At 34.0% G+C, this 22,450-nt stretch overlaps 2 protein-coding genes across 2 annotated transcripts; one reads left to right on the top strand and one right to left on the bottom strand.

The window, feature by feature from the left end:
• Positions 1–120: 120 nt before the first annotated feature.
• Positions 121–6,280, top strand: LOC135597129 (alanine aminotransferase 2). Its single transcript, XM_065089675.1, has 15 exons — positions 121–669; positions 1,403–1,453; positions 2,272–2,322; positions 2,512–2,577; positions 2,652–2,713; positions 3,523–3,601; positions 3,682–3,786; positions 3,881–3,991; positions 4,252–4,389; positions 4,867–4,941; positions 5,104–5,224; positions 5,317–5,471; positions 5,558–5,632; positions 5,732–5,935; positions 6,016–6,280. Exons 1-15 carry the CDS (start codon positions 511–513, stop codon positions 6,130–6,132), a joined length of 1,569 nt encoding a protein of 522 aa, XP_064945747.1. The 5' UTR covers positions 121–510; the 3' UTR covers positions 6,133–6,280.
• Positions 6,281–6,796: 516 nt separating this feature from the next.
• On the bottom strand, positions 6,797–12,416 carry LOC135597131 (proteasome subunit alpha type-5). Its single transcript, XM_065089677.1, has 9 exons — positions 12,259–12,416; positions 12,075–12,156; positions 11,859–11,939; positions 10,003–10,116; positions 9,813–9,914; positions 8,475–8,533; positions 7,282–7,384; positions 7,101–7,166; positions 6,797–7,012 (listed from the first exon to the last, which is right to left on the bottom strand). The coding sequence occupies exons 1-9, from the start codon at positions 12,270–12,272 to the stop codon at positions 6,920–6,922; spliced, it is 714 nt and encodes a 237-aa protein (XP_064945749.1). The 5' UTR covers positions 12,273–12,416; the 3' UTR covers positions 6,797–6,919.
• Between the last annotated feature and the right edge of the window lie 10,034 nt (positions 12,417–22,450).

Here is a 22,450-nt window from a genome sequence, read left to right as displayed (position 1 = left end):
TAATAATAATAATCCACAGACATCTACTATTATTGATTCCTCCAATCTGATAGGTTTACAAAGCAAGCAGATCATTGCAGATTGTCCATGCAACTTTGGGCCGATCTAGGGCTGGAAGATAACCCGGGGAGAGCTCCAACGTCAACCTGCATTGTTGATCCAATGCGATAGGTTTACAGAGCAGGCAGATCACCGACTCGAGTTGCAGACTGGCCATGTAGCTTTTGCCCCAAAATCTAGGGCTGGGTAGACAGTGCACAAAGAGCTGAACCAGTGCAGGTAATTAAAGTATCGGGACTTGTTGGCATTTTAGCCAACACTTGGCGTGCCCGTTTGTTCTCGCGTAAAGATACCACTTTAGACTCTGTGGGCGTTCTTGGAACGCTCATCCTCTCGGGTAAATCAAACAATTCTTGGTGCCACCTTTTTGTTTGGTTTGATGGTTATTCTGTGGGCGGGACTCTTACAAGCGGGAGGGAGGGCAAGTGTGCGGAGGGCGGAGTCCTTAAAATGCGTCGATTTGCCACTGAGAGAGCGAAAAGGCTGCTCTTTGGTTCGCTCCTCGCCTCGCGGTCTCCGCCTTCTGCTTTCCTCTGTTCTTCACCCCCCGCCGCCGCCGCCATGGATCCCGCTGCTGGTGTTGTCACTGTCGACACGATCAACCCAAAGGTTGGTTATTTCGTCGATTTGATCGGTAAAGATGCCTTCTTGAGTCGATTCGATCACTTCATCCGTCGATTTCGCAGCTAAAATTTGATCGTCGCCCAGTTTTCGTGCTGGTTAGGTAAAGTTGGTTTTGTGTTATGATTTTTCGAGTGAACTGCTTGTTATTGTGGTTCTAAAAGAGTCAGCTTTGACTATTCCCTTAAGTGGACTCTTCTGTTTGATGAGGCCCTCCACCCCCTCCAACACCCACAAGATTCTCCTCCTCTTGTAAGTGGTATGGCAGGACCTCGTTCTTTGGTTGCTTCTGGCTGTTCACTGTGTTACTGTTCAACTCCTCGACTCAAAAGTGATACGCAACAACTGTAGGTGTTTCTTCAGATGTTTGATGCGAGTGCGAAAGTGATCTGTGCTTCCCATTTGGTGGATTTTATTAATCTATTCCTTCTGTTGTTTAAGAAATTTTTGGTTCCACTGCAGTAGCAATAGCAGGTTATTTATTATCTCTCTTTCTTTGGTTTTTGACTGATGTGAGTGCGAACTGCAGCAGCAGTTACAGGTTATTATTATTATCTTTAGATGTACTCATGTGATAATGCCCACACATTTTGCAATCTCCATGTTAAAATTTGTCTATACCTTTTGCTCTCTGGATGGTTATACTTTGCAGTTTGCAACTTTTAATAGGTGGTATGTGTCTCGGTAACATAAATCAAGTCATATATTTCTTTTATTTCAGGTTTTAAAATGTGAGTATGCTGTTCGTGGTGAGATTGTTAGCCATGCGCAGGTACTTCATTTCTCTTTGATGTTCATTCCATATCTTCACTTATTTTTTTCCTAGTCATAAATAAAAGATAGTGTTGTATGTATTATGCTATCTCATTTCTGTAATCGTATGATGAATTTGGGCGACCGAGCATACAGCTTTTGCCATATCTTCCTTCCGGTTGCTTGATGACATTTCGAAGGCCTCCTGAATGCCTGTTTTGTTTCTACTTTAGCAAACAACTATGCATTCCGATGTCTTGCCATTTAATAATACCTGAGTAGATTTTGTCACGATGAAGGTCATTAACTTATACATGACGTTGTATGTGCAACCATCCATCATTTGTTGATGGGAGATTCTTGATGATTACCTTCTAGTTTCTTTAAACTCTCGTATTAGTGGCGTTTTAAATTATATATGCAGAAAGAAATGATACTTGTTTCGGTAGGGTTGTTCACTTTTGCATGTAATGCTACTAGACCTTTATCTGACTAAACATTAAACTTTCCTTGAGCTAGGACCATAACCCGCTTGGTCTTCTAAAAACAAGCTAAGGTGGACAATGGCATTTGAGTTGATTTGTGATATTGGCATATTTGTAGCAAACACGATGCATAATTTATTTTTGACAAAGTGGCTTAAATTGGTTTCAAAATTTCTCTCTTATGTTGTGGTGGTCAGAACACACTTATACTAGGACAATTTGCTATTATATTCAATTCTAAAGATGAATCTCGACAAGGACATGGTGCAGATGATAATCCGTGAAGTATGTTGATCTGCTGCAATTATATTGCCTAAAGAACTGATGTATCTGTTTCTCGTTCCAATTCCAGCGCTTACAACAGGAGCTGCAAGACAAACCAGGGTCCCATCCCTTCGATGAGGTGCGCATAATTTTCAGTCCCCGTGTTATTCATTTATAAATATTCAGCATGATTTCATCTTAATCTCCAATACATTTGATGTTTTTCTATTTATATTGTTATGGAGTGATTCTTATTCTAATTTTTTGTTTAGTACTTGTTAATTTGTTTTCTCTTAATATCGTTGAAATTTCCAAATTGAATTGGCAGATACTGTACTGCAATATTGGGAATCCTCAGTCTCTTGGTCAGCAGCCTGTTACCTTTTTCCGTGAGGTGTTTGTACACAACTCTTTTGACTAATTTAGTTGGCTTTAGTTTGTCCCTGGTACTTAATTTTCCTATTTCAGGTTCTTGCGCTGTGTGACCATCCATCTCTTTTGGACAAAAGTGAAACTCACGCCTTGTTCAGGTATATTTGAACAGTACTTTTGCATGTACTAATATTCTACGAAATCATTCTAAGTCCACTGGAATGCAACATTCCCTTTTGTGTGTCATGTGCTGTCGATGCTATGCCAGAACTTTAGTCTTTGGCTATGGCTATTGTATTTTGTCTCTGTTTCCATTGAATATTCTCTGAGATGGAACAAACTTCCCTCTGGAGTCATTATGCCAGAAGTAATGCAGTATTATTTTTTTGCTTTTTTCCAAACAGTTCATTCAATGTGCACAGGAGTCATAAATTAGTGCTTTAGTGGTTTGCCTTACGTCAGTCTGCCTATAACAGTTCACACCATGCTATTCTTTGTTCCAAGCAACTTGAGTAGCATCTTGCAGAATTCCCGGTTCTACTAATTTGTAAATACAGGTATCTCTTATTACAATGGTATAACACAATGAAATTTCCAGCTTTATTTATATTGAACTACACAAGTCAGAAAATCTTCTCCTGGATATATTCGACCATATATCCAAGTCGTGCAACCTGATATGCACATAATTCTGAAGAACTACACGTGTCAGAAAATCTTCTCCTAGAACACTAATTTGCTAAGGTTCTTGTTAGCGTCAACATTATGTATGGTAGTCTGCTTTAAAATACTGGGGCTGATATCTATTACCTACCTCCTATGCATGTTGGAAACTAACTAATTAAGTAAAACTTGCTTTCTGCCTAGGTATGCAACTTACAACTCAGATCATTAGATGTATGCTTTAAGTTAACGTACGGATACATGGGTAAAATATTTACGTAATGCAATATTTACATTACTGCAGTGCTGATGCAATAGCAAGAGCATGGCAGATTTTAGATGTGATTCCTGGTAGGGCTACAGGAGCATATAGCCATAGTCAGGCAAGAACATGCTTTTATTTCTTGCAGAAATATTCTCATCTCTATTCACTGCATGGTCCTAAGAACTATTAATTAGACAGGGTATCAAAGGTTTACGAGATGCAATTGCTGCTGGAATTGCTGATCGGGATGGTTTTCCTGCCAATCCAGATGATATTTTCCTAACAGATGGAGCAAGTCCTGCGGTATTTGCTTGAGCTTTTATCTTTCAGTTGTTTACATGATAAAGATGGGAGGTATTGCTGTTCATGCTGATTACTCTTTTTTTTTTCACTTCAGGTGCACATGATGATGCAGTTGTTAATAAGATCTGAGAAAGACGGCATTTTGTGCCCCATTCCTCAGTACCCTTTGTATTCTGCTTCCATTGCCCTTCATGGTGGCTCTCTTGTATGTTCATTCATATAGTCTTGAATCAGTTGCTATATTTTCTACTATGTTATAATGATAAGAAAAACACATTCCCAAAATTTTTCTTCAATAAGCTATATTTTTATGGTTCATAGGCAAATATGGAGTGATGCAAACTCTATAAGATTCCTGTTGATGTTTGTCAGAAAGTTTAATTTGTAATTACTCATATTTTCGAAGCAAGTTATATTTTTGGTAATCTAGTTAAAGTTAGTTAATGATAGAATTGCTATGGTCAGGTTCCGTATTACCTTGATGAATCAACAGGATGGGGATTGGAGATTTCAGAGCTTAAGAAACAACTGGAAGATGCTCGATCCAAGGGGATCACAGTGAGGGCATTAGTCGTGATAAATCCAGGCAATCCCACCGGACAGGTTTGTTTCTCTTCATATTTTGTTATAAACCATGCAACATTACTGGATGCCTTTTGGGTAGCATCTTACTTTTTCCTTTTTCTCATCATGTGAAAGATTTCATATCACATACAACATAGGAAATAAATTTAAAAAAGACTGTATGATTCTAATAACAGTGAAGCTAATAACAGTATGATGCTTTTATCTTTTGGCCAGAGGTCCAAGAAAGTTTCTGTGATTATACCAGCAATGACATGATCAAGGACTCATTGCCCTAAATGCAAATTTTTATCCCCTAATCCGTAACAGCAAACACAAATTTCTCTACTGTCCAAATTATCATTTCTTATCTTTTCTTGAGGCTCTTCATTGGATAATGGTGGACTTTTACTAGGTTATTCTACTGATTGTTTGGACTACTCTTTGTAGTACCATCAGGAAAAGGTTTTTGTTGAGATATATCTCTTCATTTAGTAGATCTTCTGGTGTTTTCAGGTTCTTGCAGAGGAAAACCAAAGGGAGATAGTCAACTTTTGCAAGAATGAAGGGCTGGTCCTTCTGGCAGATGAGGTGAGTTCAGTGTCGCAGATCATTTTCATTACACGCTTATCATGAATTCTGTTCTTTTCTTATAAAGTTTTGGCAGAATTTTAATAGGTATCAGATGGGATTGTAGAAATAAAATTTTCCTTATTGGAGTGATCCTGGCCACAATGCACCAAAATGTTGCAGGTATATCAAGAAAATATATATGTCGATGATAAGAAATTCAACTCTTTCAAGAAGATCACAAGATCCATGGGATATAGCGATGATGAGATCCCTTTGGTATCATTTCAATCTGTTTCTAAAGGTAAGCACGTATTCTTTTTCCAAGTGAACATTCTTCAGTGTATTTTCTCAAGACTAATTGTCTTTCTCTCTCTTTTGTTTTGTCTGCATCAGGTTACTATGGAGAATGCGGAAAAAGGGGCGGGTACATGGAGGTCACTGGCTTTAATGCCGGAGTGAGAGAACAAATCTACAAGGTGGCATCCGTAAACCTTTGCTCCAACATCTCCGGCCAAATCCTTGCCAGTCTTGTTATGAATCCACCAAAGGTGAGTGTTCTTAGTTTCTTTCCATCTTGTTTATGGCAGCTATAAGGTTGCAATCATACGTAATGACTTGGATGATGAGCCTGCAGGTCGGAGACGAATCATATGAATCTTTCAATGCGGAGAAAAATGGGATTCTTTCGTCTCTAGCTAGACGTGCCAAGGTCGTATCGTGTTGATCCTTAGTTCTTATCAAACCTGGTTAGAATAGCTTGTTGGTTTCAAGTTTCTGAAGATTATTCTCCGTCTGTGTTATAGTACAGGCATTGGAAGATGCATTCAACAGCTTAGAGGGCGTGAGCTGCAACAAAGCAGAGGGCGCAATGTATCTCTTTCCTCGCCTGCGCCTACCGCAGAAGGCTATCGCAGCTGCCAAAGCAGTTAATGCAGCACCAGATGCATTCTACGCTCGACGTCTTCTCGACGCCACCGGCATCGTCGTCGTTCCTGGATCCGGCTTTGGGCAGGTGAGCTTGTTTCCAGCTCGGCTCGACTTTAATAGTTGTCGTTTGGGTGTCATTGAGCTTGGTCTTCTTCTCTTTTATAGGTTCCTGGAACATGGCATGTCAGATGCACGATCCTGCCGCAGGAGGACAAAATCCCCGCCATCATATCCCGGCTCAAGGCGTTCCATGAAGCTTTCATGGAAGAGTTCCGTGGCTAAAGGTTAACCTCGCTAGAACTAAGTAAGAGTATCCCATTCCATGGCTTTCTTGTGCTGCAACAAGGCAGAATAACTAGACATCCTTCTTGTTCTTGGAATGTTTGTGCTTTTCGGTCTCATAAACTAAATAATATGAAATGTTACGGAATTTCTTAGGTAAGATGCAAATGATATCAGAGGACAGGTAAAAATAATTTAGGATTTAGATGAAGAGAAATCAAATTCCCTAACTATCTTTCTTTCCTATAGGTAGTATCTATCATCACTAGAGCACATAACCATAGACGACAGTTTTTCTAGTTAAAAATGAAGACTCCCGTTGACTCGGTCAACAATTGTTGAGCGCAAAAAATGAAAATAATAAACCAGATAAAGAACTTAATCAAGACCGAAATGATACCTCAAAGTAGGCCGAAGAGACCCCAAGTATGAGCATGAAATTTGGCTAAGCAGTGAAATCCTAAAGATAACAAACCATGAGCAGTGAATTAACGTTACTAGTCAAAACATGACTCCTAGCTTCTAGTGTTATGTATAATAGACAAATGCTGCTTAATTGCTTAAGCACGAGAATTAGCTTTGATCTTTCCCGATCAATGTGTTCCAACTCAGAATGGCTGGGCAGTTTAGAAAATAAGAGAGAAGATAAAGTAGAAAATTCGAGTTGAGGTCCGACTAAGTTATCGTTTAAATGCTAAATAGAATTAACAGAGTATTCAAAACATTCATAAGCAAGTGATCGACAACCCCGAGCTCAGAAGGTGTGTATGGATGACAAGCACCGCATTCATAAGCGAGCAATTACAGCTTCAACCTCAGAGGGTGTGTACAGATGATAAGTCGGAGAAACCTTTGCAATGTCAACGTTGTTTGGGGTCACCTGTTCATGCAAATTATCTTTAGTACATAAGAATTATCAAGTAATGAAGGAAAGAGATTAGCCAAAGAAAACACCAAAGATAGGGCACCTTTTCCTCCATGACTTGCTTCAAGATGGAAAGAGCAATAGTTTCAGCTTCTTGAAGGGTTAAGTCCTGCACAAACAGGTTATTCAAACTCAAGACACAAAAATTATGTGCTACACTTAGCTAGTAAATGTCTGAAAAATAGTCAACCAAACTAGATATAGATAAATCTGATTTCTGATACCTTGTTGTACTGCTCTTGTAGAGAGCTATCAGCTCCTTCGGATCCTGACCCGATTGCTTTTGCATTACACTGCCAGAATGTACCAGACGGATCTGTGTAGTACCTGCAATTCATGACAAGTTCAAAGCTCTCTCCTAATACAGGTCTAATCCTTGTTCAACTGCAAGTATTCATAGAAGGCAGGCAAGCTGTTCTTTCTACAAGCATAATCTTCAGAATTTGGACAAAGGAATAGCACTGAATAGAAAAAAAATGCATGTAACACCATCCCACCTAATATAAACTAAATATAAAATTAAATAAATAAAAGGAACTTGTGCAACTAAATAAGCCATATCTTACACCCAAAAACAAATCACGTATGGATTTTTGCAATTTTAATGGAGCATCTGTTCTGAGTTATCCACTTGATTGTTCTTGGAAAATAAAGCATCTCAAACCATAGGAGGTCCAGATTAAAGTCAACTTCTTTCTAGATATAATCAAATTTAATTCTACCACTATTTGAAAGATTACTATTTTTGTTAGAAACATCAGCTTACTTACATAACAACTTCGCTTTACGGGTAAATCTATCAAGCTTCTCTGAGCTGATTGGCATCCCTCACCTTGAATAAAAGGTAGATCCCCTAAACAGACAATATTCCATGCTATATGTAAAACTAATTGCTTGATTTCAGACTTCCAGTTATGAAACTTTCCTTAGTTCAAATACACATTCTCTGGTTGAATTTCGATGTCGAAAAAAAATTGTGGAGTAAAACAGGACATGATCAAATTCCTGGTATCCTTATTCTGTTTATGTTTAACCAAGAAAACACCCTTGGATCAGAATTATTTTGTGGTTGCCATCATTATTGAATGGAAGCCTAAATTTGAATACCAGCAGGAAATCCACTGCAAAATATCCCATTGTATCTCCCAAAGCGAAAAATTATGAGTAATAGAGCATTTATCATGTTTCCTAAAGATAAAAGAATAAAGAGCCATGCATTTTCTAACATAAATGAAAATGTCAGCTAGTCACTATTAACAGACCAACAGACATAATGAGAAGCCAAAAATGTTAAAGAAATAAATCTATTGCTAGATAGAACAAAAATTGTCAGAAAATAACCACACAGGATGGTCTCATTTTCCAAGCATTCATGAAAACTTTCGTTGCAAAACCTTTACAAGTAAAATGAACTTACAAGCTGGGTCCATTCTCATCATGACCAGCAATCAGAAGAGAGACTCCAAAAGGTCGTGACTGCAGAAAAGCTTACTAGTATCAGTTCAAAGTTTGCTGGTTGATATAAAATGACAAGAGTATACTATCTACAATATTAAATATACTTTACACAGGTTTGCAGATACACAAAGAACTCTCTAACTAGATATTGACACCTTCAACATCATGTAAGCCTAGACAGGGAACTCCTAGTAATGAATAAAAAGCTAGTTGATAAAGAGGGTGTAGCTGCTATTTCATAAACTAAGCAGCTTTAAAAAGCTTATCAAAGTTTAAAATTAATTTTATACAGGTTAGCATAACAAGATAATAGCAACAGTGACATTCATCAATATTTCTAGAAACATATCTATAAGGCCACATATGTAGATAGTAGATACCATTATATTACCACCTCACATGAGGCCTATATAGTTTCAATTGGTTGCATTACTGCATATGCTCACCTACATAAGAACAACATTGCATAATTATTATTGTGTCTGCTATTACTACTATTTAATACTAACAAAGTGATCCATTATAATATAACATTAATTATTATAATTTATCACTTAAACAGCTTTTGAAATGAGTACGAGTAGAATCCCATAAATTCTTAATTTGATCTTAACATATGTTTGTGTGCTGATTGTATAAACTCAGTAGTCAGTAGTATATATTTTTGTCAGTGCTCAATTATGTTTGATTTAGAATGTTTGAAAACAAACCACATATGCAGCTGCATATATATCACCACAGACCCAGATATTTCACCAAATCATATGACACTCCCATACTACCTGCCAGCAGGGAGTTAGCTGACTTTTAAATCTTGCAAGGTGTCATAGCACCTGTAGAAGAAAAGAAACTTGACCAACAAGTGAGTGCACCAGAAGTACTGTACATGATGTACACAATTGCGGACCAAACAAGCAACAGAAAAACATGATTGGAATCTTTGTTAGGCAATAAGGGACAACCAACTATCTTGAATGGGCACCTACAAAGATAGGGAAGGCTAAAATGATCATCAAACACGTGCCAATCCAGTGAATGCCTATGACTTATAAATTGCATAGCACATTGACTGCCCGCATAAGAAGCTGCTTTACAGTACATTGACAGCCATGACAGGTTCTCAATTGGGTTAGCAGGAAAACTTAATTCAAAGGTGATTTCAACTGGTTATGTCAACCCAAGAAGTTTTCACTTGCAGAAACATAGCAGGAATGCCAGGAAAAAAAAAAACATATTGCATCTCCAAATCAAGACTGCTAGGAAATTAATTGGTGGAAAAAGAATTAATGATGCCAACCATGGATTCTTCATCTCCTTCACCAAATCGAAGAGCAAGATCACACAGTGCTTGGGTAGTTGACTCGACCGTCATTGGCTCACCATATGAAAACCTGTGATTCTGGTAATACAAAGTCATTCAATCAGTAACAATAGGTCATATCATCTGTGCCTTAGATGCCATCAAAAAGGGGGGAAGAAAATGAGACCTGAGTTTCAACACGAGCATGTTCTACAAGAGTCCGTGCATCAGCTATCAATCCACTCATTGCACAACCAATGTGCTCATCAATCTCCATAATCTTCTCAACACTGCTTGGTTCCTTCAAAGTAAAATGGATTAAAAATAAGATACAAGGTCAATGGTAAAAAAAAACAAAAGGTCATAAATATCGTAGTTTATAATAAATTCTTTCTTGCTGCTTGAATCTAGGTCCTTGAATTTTTTCAACAAAGAGCAGATCTACTAAAATCAGCCAATGGGCCTCAGTAGTTAATAATTAATTTCCTCACTAAGTTGGATACATCAAATTGGAGTTCTTGTCATTGTTAGGCACTTTTAGTTACTTCCAAGATGACAACTGTCCCGAAATCACAAACTAAAAAAAGCAAGAGCTTGAATAACAGTAGATACAAGACCGAACATTGTGTAAACTGTACATGATCCGAGAGGGCAAAATAGGAAATTAAAAACTTATACAGATCATGACTCAAGAAACTCAACATCACAACTATTTCTCTTGCCAAGGCTTCAGAAAAGAGCAACTTTAAGCTTTCAATTCATAATAAAATATAGTTGAAGAAATAACTCCTGTCCTGCAAAGAATGAATCGGTTGACTGCCAGCATAAAATAACAAGAAGCAATAAAACACAACCATTAGTGCACAGGTACATGGTTTTCCCTCCCCACCGAGTTCCATTGAGGGAACTAGCACTATTCAAAGTAGGAACCACTAAGTCTCTTTTCAAGTCTTTTCAAATAAAATTTTCTTAGGCAACAAATCACAACCATTAGGGTTCAGATTATTTAATAGTCACATCTCATCTAACGAGCATCTCTGGATAACACCTTAAGCGATTAATTCATTTCTACCTCATTTTTGTACCATTAATTTTTTATGGACAAAATAATTATTATTCCATTTTTGTGATAGTGAAATTAGGAACAAGAGATTGTTTGACTGATCAGATCAATCCGGTCCAATTTGATATATCAAAACTGGACCTAATATTATTTGTCTATAAACATGATTTAGATTTTTTTTCTTCATTATGATCCAAAAAACAACTTGTATCTTGTATACTGAGAGAACAAGCCAGGTTTTTACCAATATCAGAGCAGAGATATCAAAGTTTTAGTCACCTACTAACTAGATAGTCTAGACAATTAATAAAAAATTGCAAATTCAACTTTACAATCCCAACACATCCATTTTCTTCAGTATCTTGAAAACACCCTTCCCCACCTGCCCTCCCATATGTCTCTCATCTGTAATGTTTGACACGATGACCTCTTTCTTTGCTTTGCCCCAACCTGCAGCCGAATCACCATAAAGAAGGATGTCCCTCCAAGTCAAGAACACAGAAAACCAGAGACTAATCTCTGCATGATATTCACAGTACCCATTTATCTCATCCTTGCGCCTTCAAGGACTAGAACTTCATTTCCCCTCACCCCTTTAATGTCTTCACTTGTGGTTTGATCTAAGCAAGACCAAGTTGCTTTACCAACCAAGAGCCCGTTGACTTACATCACTAACTGAGATCAGGACCTAAAGAGTTATTGTGCTCCTACCGGCCACCTCTAAGGAAAGAAATTTATCAAATAACAAAAAAAAAGAAGAAAATTCATGGAAGCAGAGTACCTTAATATTTATAGTTCTAAGAGCACTAATCTGAACAAGACATTCGCATAAGTTGCAAGTCAATCTTATTCAACAAGGAAAAGTAACCAAAACCTACACACATTTAAACCCTAGTTACACAAATTAACGATTAGCAAAGAGAAATTACTGAAGTCCATAGCGGAACACCCGAACGAAAAATGAAGGGTAATCAACGAACCAGCAAGGGCGATGTCACACGCTTCTCCACCGCGAGCACAACGCCTTCCTTCGTCCTCAACCCGATGGCGGTCGAGCCCAACTGCCATCAGAATCAAACTCATTTCATCCCAGGAGCTCTCACCCCCAAGATCCAGGAGCCATCGGCTCCGAGATCCCAAAAGGAACGACAGGAAGAAGGACAAAAGGAAAAGCAGAAGAAGAATTTAGGTCCAACCTTGATGGCCTCGATGGCGTACTCGACCTGGAACAACCTTCCCTCGGGGGAGAAGGTGTTGACTCCTCGATCGTACTCGGTCCTTCGATTCAAAAACCCCGAAAGGGAAAAGAAGGAACAAGCGATCGATCAACTACTAGTGGAAAAAACTGCTCGAAGGACAAGCGAGGGAGAGGAGACTCACCTGGTGAGGAACATCTCAACGGATCTGAGAGGGCCGGGAAGAAACAAGAGTAAGAGCGGGCAGCGACGGCGGACGCTTCGTTGGGTTCTTTGGGTCCGCCGGTGCGACTATAAAAGGCTCGCGACTCGAGCTTCTTGCGATGCAAGGCAGAGGCCGCAGCGAGGAGTTCCACGGGAAATTGATGAATGGTGAGGGCATTTTAGTCAAAGTAAACGTTTAACGAACGTGACTTGCACGTGCTTATTTTTTCATAAAATTAACTTGCCATATTGATTGAGCATTATTTTGTTCTCATATGAAACAATTTTGTTAGTAGTTCTTTTTGTTAATATATAGTAATTACATAATAATTGATGTCTTTTTTGTTATTATTATTTATGATCATGATATCTAACATTGATCTTTTTTGAGTTCAAATTCCCTCTCGAAATGAATCATATGTTCGTGGAATTGAGCAAATTTGACATTTACGTTTGTGAGTAGCATTTGATTTAAGCCATTCGTCGAAGTAAGATCGGACTTGGCATAATGTACTGACTAATATAAATATAAATGGAGGATTTAGGAAATATATATTGCTATGTTAAACATTATAAGGGTATTTAAGTTATCTTTTGTAAGAATGGATAGATAAAAAACATCACATAATAACAGGAAAATTCGGTAGAAAAAAATGTTATATTTTGTGAAATTTCCAGTTAGTGCCCTCTTTAAAAAAAAAAAGAAAAATCATAAAGAATTCCAAATTCTCGAAATGGCAAAAAATAAACCTCAACACATTTTGTCTTCCTCTTGAAAATTTGCATCACATCCATTGAACCAACACATAAAACGTAGACTGATTTAAAATAAATAAATAAATATTTTATTAGTGTATATCAATTTATATTAATAAAAAAAATTATATATAATTATTTTAAATTATTAAAAGTAAACAAAAAATATAAATAATAAATTAAAAAAAAAATCTTATTGACTACCAAGTAAAAAATAATATAATAACAATGTTTATAATTTTTTTTAAAATCAAAGCAAAGCATAAAATTATTAAATATTCAAAATACATTTAAATGTCTATATGACCATTATTTTTTTTATTTTTAAGCCTTTAAAGATGGTTTTAAAAATAATTTTTATCCTTAAATGTTAAATTTATCCAAAATATACTGAAAATTAAATTTTAATGGAAAAAAATATTTTTATTTACCTGCGACCAATTCAAATGTTTGCTAAAATTTTAAGCTTATTTTGACCAGGTTTAGACTCATTTATGTCATTTTTTAAATATTTTTAGAATAATATAATTAGACCTAAATCTTGATGTTTTTGTACCAAGAATTTCAAATATGATTGAAACCTCATGAAAGCATCAAATTTTGCCAAAATATCGAGAAATTTAAAATTTTTAGATGATTCACAAGCTATAAATATCATAAAATTATCATTTAAAATATCATAAATAGAAAAAAAAAATATTTTTATCCTAATAGGACCAATTCATAGGTTTGGTGAAATTTTGGGCTTGTTTTGATAAGGTTCAGACCCAATTCAATTCATAGGTTTAAATCTTGATTATTTTTGGACCAAACTTTCATAATACAATTTAGATAACCAAATATTACAAAGCATTGTATGGAAGCATCAAATTTTGTCAAAATTTGATTTTTTTTTTTTTAAATAGACTATTCACAAGCTAAAAACATCAGAAAAAAATTTAATTCAAATCTTAAAAATATAATAAAATTATATTTCTGTCCAGACTAATTCAAAGCATTCTATGAAATTTTAATTTGTTTGACCATGTATAGGGGTAGTTACATTATTTTTGAATAACCAAAAATAATGCAAATTGGTCTAAATCTTAGTGTTTTTTTAGATCAAGCTTTCAAAATAAGTTTCAGACTAATTTATAAGCTTATATGTGACAAAACAATACATGGAAACATCAAATTTTGAAGAAATTAAACCAATTCATAATATTCACAAACTGAAAATATCAAAAATTATTTAATTAGCTAAGAGGAACATGAGGGAGATTTTAAGTGATGTAATGTAATATATTTTAATGAGAAAGGATCGTGAAGGAGATTTTTAGGAGAGGTAGTGTAATATATCTTAATTATGGGGGATTATAAGAAGAGATGGTATATTATATATAATTAAGATAAATTTATGAGGGAGATCTTTAAGGCGTAGCACCCCTCTATTTATATTCTCATCCATCATCTACTCTTCCTTCATTGTAATTGAAAGCATGACTTAAAACAAAAAAAGAGTAAAAGACTATGTTAGGGTATTACCGTGATAGAGAAAGGTAGGGATTTGAATATTTTTCTTTCATATCTTTTATAGAATAATATATATTATGATATAGGGATCCTCGCCTCTTTTAGTAGATCTCTTGAATATTAATATTCTGAAACCTCTTTGTTAACTAAATAGACACTAAGAGTATTTAAAAAAATCGTTGAGTTAGTGTTTAGGTAAAAATGTCGAGTATTTAGAAAAATCGTTCCGATAAAATCATATCGAAAATGTATTTGAACTTAGAGAAAATGTGAAGCGGAGTGAGCAGCCAAATCTATAAGCAATATAAAGGAAAAATATAAAAAAAAAGAAGGCACGCCAATTTTACAACGGTTCGGTTATCGTGACCTACGTCCACTCCTGATTCCTCCTCTGTCGAGGCCATCAGTATTCATTATCGATCTTCTTTCAATGGACAAAGATTAACTACTCTCTTATAATCCTTTTCTCTCTTTCACAAGTTTAAGAGATAACCTTTACAAGCCACTCACCTTTCACTTATACTAAAATCAATACTTACTTAAAGCTAGAGGAGAGGAGTTCTCACAAGATTACAATAATTTTTTCTCAATTTTTATTCTTGGTTGATGTGTTAACCGAGCAGGGACGAGTGAAGTATTTATAGGCCTCAAATGGATTCAAAATTGAAGACAAAACAATCTCATTTTGGATTTTTGGGTACTAGCGGTAGCACCGCTTGTAGACTGAAACTAGGTGGTACCACCGCCTAATTTGGGTGATATGATCGTCTGACAAAGTCTGAGAGATTGGGCTCTAGCGGTACCACCACCTAGTCTGAGCGGTACTATCGCCTAGTCTGGACGGTACCATCGCCCAGATTGTTTGGGAGGCCGAGCCTCAGGCAATGCCACTACTAGCCCTAGCGGCCACTTGGGCCAACGAAGGGTCACTAAATGAGCCTAACAACATGCCCAATTTAACTGTAATTTGAGCCCAGTTGGTCCCTAATTGAGTTAGTATGATTGCTCCCTAAACTAACTCAAATTGATACCTAACTATAGTATTTAAGGCTAAACAATTACAATGCAATCAATCTTAGATGTCTGACATGTCAATTGTTCATCCGAGATCCCGACGAGCTTTCGGCGAACTCCCGATGAGCTTTCGATGCATCATCTGAACATTCGACGTATCCCCAGATTCTTTCGGCCCGATGCCCGATCTTTGACTCCGACCCAATATTCGATTCTTCTTTAATTATTTTGCTTTTTCACGATCGTAATTAGTCCTGTATCACTTTTCTCAATACATGAATTAGATCATTAATTCATCAATTGATTTCATCATCAAAATATGAGATTCAACAATCTCTCCCTTTTTTATGATGGCAACCAATTGATGACGGAGTTAACCTTAACTCTCCCTATCTATATGTCATATTGAGATAAGCCAAACTTATCTTTAAAAAAAATTATAATTTTTAAATTCAAGTGAAACAATTTTGATCATAGTGATCAAATACAATATATCATATTAAAATTTCATACATTGTGCATCATTATAGTTTGAAATTATCAAAATGTAACATGCATAATTTTAAAATATTATAATTCATCATTACTTTATGCATGATACCAAAAATAAATTAACATCACTTTGGGCATAACATACATGATACTAAATCATTCATCATTTCATGTATGATACCAAAATTAATATCATTTTAGGCATAACATACATGATACTAAAATATTAAAATTTTAACTATTTATTACTTCATACCAAAATTAATATTATTTTGGGCATGATATTATCAATCATTTCATGATATCAAATATTCATTATTTCTCCCCCTTTATCATCAATAAAAAGAAGAAAGATTCAATAAATATTTGGATAATGTACTTAAGTTTTAAGTTATTTTAGGACATGCAAGCTAGCAAATGAAGTTGATCAAAATAGTAACTTTTGAGATGTGTAAGATAGCAAAATAACTTGCTTTTTGAAATGAGCAAGTTAGCACTTCTCTTTAGATGTGCAAGCACTTTTGATTCTTCTTTAGATGTGCAAACTAATATTTTTTGGTTTCTTGAGTTGCTAGCAAGTTTCTTTCTCCCCTTTGTATTGAAAGTCATAAGTATTGAAAGTCCATGAATCAAGATTCTACTTTTATAAATAAAAAGAGGAATGATTCATATAGAAATGATCGATCTTATAAAAGATCAAGTATACCAAAAGTCTATGAATAAATTTTTTACTTCTGTAAATTACAAAATGAATGATAGGAAACTATCTCAATTTAAAAAGAAAAACTTAATTTTTAAAAATCAAAAAATCTGAAAAATGTATAAGGGGAACTCTTGCATTCGGAAGATTTTACATGCCTAATTCTTAAAGAATTACATGTATTATAATATCATTAAGAAGTACATCATAATATTGAAAAGCACGCAACGTTAAAAAGTATATCATATAAGGTTAAGGAGTACAACATGTCAAGGAGTACAACACATCAGAGTTTTCCCTTTTTTTTCATCCACATTTGGCTTTTAACGATCCAACAACCATATTTAACATTTCAGTAGTACTAACATTTAACATTTAAGTCAATATCAATAATATTCAAGCTAACATTTAACCGTGTTTAAGCGGATGATACCCATCTTATATTTAACATTCAAGTAATCACTTTTTACTTATCGAAAGAACAAGCTTCACAGTACTTTTGAGATGTGCAGGCTAATAATTTTCTATCCTTATACATCAATGATTAAATCATATCATGAGACATATAAATCATAAATATAAAAAAATTTATAATACGATTCAAGTCAAAAACATCAAAAAGTCTAGTGATATCCTATGATTTATTTGGCTAAATCATTTCCTTAATCAATATAGGGAAAAATCATAGGAGAATAATTAATAAAAAACTTAGAAATAAATTAAAAAAATATTAGGTAAAAGAATCAAGATTTGTTTAGAGAAATATTCTCGAGAATCAAGAAAATTATTTCATGTATGGTACATCTGAAGTTGTAAACACCAACATATCATCTTATATGAAAATAAATTCAAATTCATCATTAAAATTACTTTTTGAGAAATCCAAGAAAGCAATATAGATAGTTTCCTATAAGATTAAAAATAGGTAAGGTTCTTTAGCTTTAATTCATTTTGATACCTAGTATACTCTAGTATTCCATACAAAAACTATGCATCATCATTTAAAATCGAAAGACAATATTTATCAAAAAATCATCAAGATCAAAAGTATAACATATATTTCTAAAACATAAGATTTTAAATCATCATTACTTCAAATCCTCATGCATAATATAAAATCATCTAAGTATAATTTCATTGAATATAAATCATCTTCAATTAAAATTATTTTGTTTTGATTAGTGAGCTTTGTGAAGTGTGTTGGATCTCTGGTTATAAGCCTTGAGCATCTACTATCAAAAATTTATTTTTGCTCTTAGCTTTCGATTGTAGAGATGTCTATAAGAAATGTGAGTTTCTTTTAGGTACCTATTTGACTTTGGGTCTCTCGTTAATAGATCTACCTATCTTAACTATTAGCATTAAGTTATTCATGGCTCTTTTAGGAACCCAAACTAATTTATATAGATTATACTTTTTAAATGAACATCTATATACATAATGTCCAAATCTACCACAAAAATTATATTTATTTCCGGGTGAAACATGTAATATAGGTCCTTTAACGAAGATAGTTAGCTTTTGCTAGTGTTACTCATAAAGTCAATTTCTTCTTTTCTATGAACATGATCATTATTAATAAGGATCATGGTTAGAGATTTATTACTTATATTAATTTTTTTTAATATTTCTTGTAGTAAAATATTTTCTTTCTTAAGTGAATATATCTCTTCACACTTAGTGGAAAGAGTTAACGTACTATCATCATTTTTTAATTTATCAAATTCACTAACAAGAGAAGTATGCTCTTTTTTTTAATAGTTTATACTTTTTACTATCTAAATTAAAATTATTAAAGGTATTAAATAATTCATCATAAGATAAAGAAGATTTGTTTGAATTACATACCTCATTACTAAATATCATTAATGTGTAATTTACAACTTCTTATTTATTAGTAGGCTCTTGCCTTAGGATGCACTTCAACTATCCCAAGTAGTTTTGAGTGTTTTTTTTTCTTTGATAGTTTCTTCTTTACTTTGGGATATTTATTTTTGAAGTATCCTGGCTTTTTACATTCATAGCAAATTATTTGATCTTTTTTTAGTTCACTTTTGTCCTTAGTATCATTGTTTTATTTTGTTCCTTTTTAAAAATTAAAAAAAAAATTTTGTAAGAAGCGCTAAGTCATCATTATCATCGTCACTTGAGTTTTCTCTCAAGTGGTCTTCTTTGATTCTAAGTGTCAAGTCCTTTTTATTCTTTAAAAGGTTGTTCTTAAGTTCATCATATGCAATACATATCATTTCATATGTCATCAAAGACCCAATAAGTTTTTCGATCAAAAAATTGTTCACGTCCTTTGCTTCTTGTATTACCATAACTTTAGGATCTCAACTTTTTAGAAAGGATCTTAGTATTTTATTAATAAGTTTAAAATTAGAAAAAATTTTACCAAAAACTTTTAGATCATTGATGACACTCGTAAAACGGGTGTACATGTCTCCAATAGTCTTGTTTGGTTTCATATGAAACAACTCATAGCTATGAACCAAAAGATAAATTTTTGACTCTTTAACCCTATTTATACCTTCATGTGTGCTTTTGAGTGCGTGTCAAATCTCGTGTACACTTTCGTATATAAAAATCCGATTAAATTCATTTTTATTAAGAGTACAAAACAAAGCGTTCATCGCTTTAGCATTCAAAGAAAAAGTCTTCTTCTTCAAATCATTCTATTCGTTTATTGGTTTGGAAGACTTTTCAAAATCGCTTTCAACAATGTTCTATAAATTAAAATTCATAGAAAGCAATAAAATTATTATTCTAATTTTCCAAAACGTGTAGTATATCCCATTAAATATAGGAGGACGAGTGATAAAAAAACCTTCTTGATTATCGGTAAAAGTTATTTCTCATGGGTGTTAAACCAAATAAGAAAAACTTGGCTTTGATACTGACTGTTAGGATTAAATCGACATTAAAAGGGGGGGTGAATTAGTACTTATATAAAAATATAGAGTATTTAGAAAAATCATTTCGATAAAATTGTAAAAGAAATGTGTTTGAACTTAGAGAAAGTGTGAAGTGGAGTGAGTAGCCAAATCAATAAGCAATATAAAGGAAAAAGACAAAGAAGAGAAGGCACACCAATTTTATAATAGTTTAGTCATCATGATCTATATCCACTCTCGATTCCTCCTTTGTCAAGGCCATCAACATTCATTATCGATATTTTTTCAATGAACGAAGATCAATTACCCTTTTATAATCTTTTTTTCTTTTTCACAGGTTTAGGAGATAATCTTTACGAGCCACTCACCCCTCTCTTAAGTTGAAATTAACACTTAGAGCTAGAGGAGAATTCTCACAAGATTACAATAGTGTTTTCCTCAATTTTTGTTTTCAGTTGATGTGCTAACCGAGTAGGGAGGAGTGGAGTATTTATAGGCCTCCAAATGGATTCAAATTTGAAGACAAAATGGTCTCATCCTAGGTTTTCGAGGTATTGGCGGTACTACCGCCCAGTTTGGGCAGTACGATCGCCTGATAAAGCCTCGGAGATTAGACTCTAGCTGTACCACCACTTGGTAACATTAATTGTTGGCGATACCACTACCCAGATTGCCTGGGAGGTCGAGCCTCAAGCGGTGCTACCACTTGAGCCAAGTAAGGGTCACTGAATGAGTCAAACAACAGGCCCAATTCAGCCCTAATTCGGGCCTAGTTAGCCCCTAATTAAGTTAGTAGGATTACTCCTTAAACTAACTCAAATTAATGCCTAACTATGATAATTAAGGTTAAATAATTATAATGCAAGCAATCCTAGTTGTCTGGCACGTCAATTGTTCATCCGAAATCCCGACGAAACTTCCGGCGCACTCCCGACGATGTTCCAACAAGCTTTCAACGAACTCCCGATGAGCTTCTAACGCATCATTCGAACTTTCGGTGTATCCCCCGATTCTTCTGACCCGATGCCCAATCATTGACTCCGACCCAACGTTCAATTCTTCTTTGATTATTTTATATTTTCACGATCGTAAATAGTCCTACATCACTTTTCTTAATGCATAGATTATATCATTAATTCATCAATTGATTTCATCATCGATATCTGATACTCAACTCAGATTTACTTAATTCATCGATAGATTCAACTTAGATTTACTTAATTCATCAATACATAGCTTACAATTACTTGACCAATATATTTTACTTATAGTGATCAATATTATACTCTTTTGACCCTCAAATTATGATTATCTAATTAATCAAAAATTTTAGAATATTAATTTTTTGATTGATTATATTTAACAATGATAAGCAAAGAAGGTTGAGAACTATTAAGGTGTTTTTTTTAAAAAAGGTAAACAATGTAAGAATCCAAATCTTTTATTTTTTATATCTTCAAATGATGATGTGGAGATCTCCTTCTTTTGGACTTACCTCTTACATGTCAATATCCTAAAATTCTTTTTCAAACCTATGAATGCTTATGATGATTTGATCAATGTGTTTTACTTTTAGTGATTCTACCCCTCCACCCTCAAACTATGATTATCTCATTAATCAAAAGTTTTAGGATGTTAATGTTTTGGTTGATAGTATTTAAGAATGAGTATTGTAATGTAATTTAAAAAGCCAAAAAAGAGATGTTAGGAACTATTAAGGTTAAACAAAAATAATGTACTTTTGAGTTAAATCAATAGTTTTAAAATATGAATTTGAAAGTAAAATGTGTTGACATTTTTTGGGTAATCTAAAATAAAACAACAAATATCTTTTGAGCTATTATCAAAGATAAATATATAATTTGATAATAAATATAATATAATAATTAGTCGACGTGCGGTGACGATGGATAATCAATTTTATCGAGTTAAACTTTGTATCCTTATGATTCCTAGACAAAGAGAGGTGGAGTGAACCAAGGAAGATAGAAAAATAATAATAATACTGAGAGAGAGAAAAAAAAAGGAGAATCGTAGAAAAAATAAATAAATAAATAAATAATTTTGAATATGAGATTTAAATGTAAGACAAGTTTGGGTTAAGAAGTGTATTGTATAAGATAGATGATTTGATTTGGAATCCTAATGTATAATGCTATCCTAATTAAATAAGAAAGATTTTTGTGATTAGGTTCATATTATCAAGTTCCAATCTTAATCTTAGGAATCAATGGGGGCATGTCGGGTTACTGCTACCGCAGGCCCAATGGGGCCCGTACACCAACCATAAACATTAACGTGGAACAAAAAATTAATCTTTCTTTGTGAAATATAGGATTTAGTTTTGGTTAAGCTATAAATCATCCGTAATTACATATTATCCTTATAATTAGTTAGATCTTTATACTTTTAAAAATTAAATTGAGATTTTTATATTTGTAAAAATAAAATATGTAATCTTATTATTCCAATAAAATCTTTTATTTTTCTTTTTTATTTGGAAAATTTGCACTTAAATTATCTACCTATATTTCTTTGTGAAATATAGGATTTAGTTTTGGTTACGCTATAAATGATGCGTAATTACATATTATCCTTATAATTAGTTAGATCTTTATACTTTTAAAAATTAAATTGAGATTTTTTATATTTGTAAAAATAAAATATTTAATCTTATTATTCCAATAAATTCTTTTATTTTATTTTTTATTTGGAAAATTTGCACTTAAATTATCTACCTTCGTAAGAAGAGACAGGTAAAACGTCATCCGATAAATAAGTCGGGACTCGCGATTACGCCCCCA

This window comes from Musa acuminata, chromosome BXJ1-11 (genome assembly GCF_036884655.1).
Source record: "Musa acuminata AAA Group cultivar baxijiao chromosome BXJ1-11, Cavendish_Baxijiao_AAA, whole genome shotgun sequence".
Lineage (NCBI taxonomy): Eukaryota > Viridiplantae > Streptophyta > Magnoliopsida > Zingiberales > Musaceae > Musa > Musa acuminata.
Note: the sequence above shows the minus strand (reverse complement) of the source record. Positions and strands in the feature narration are given on the sequence as shown.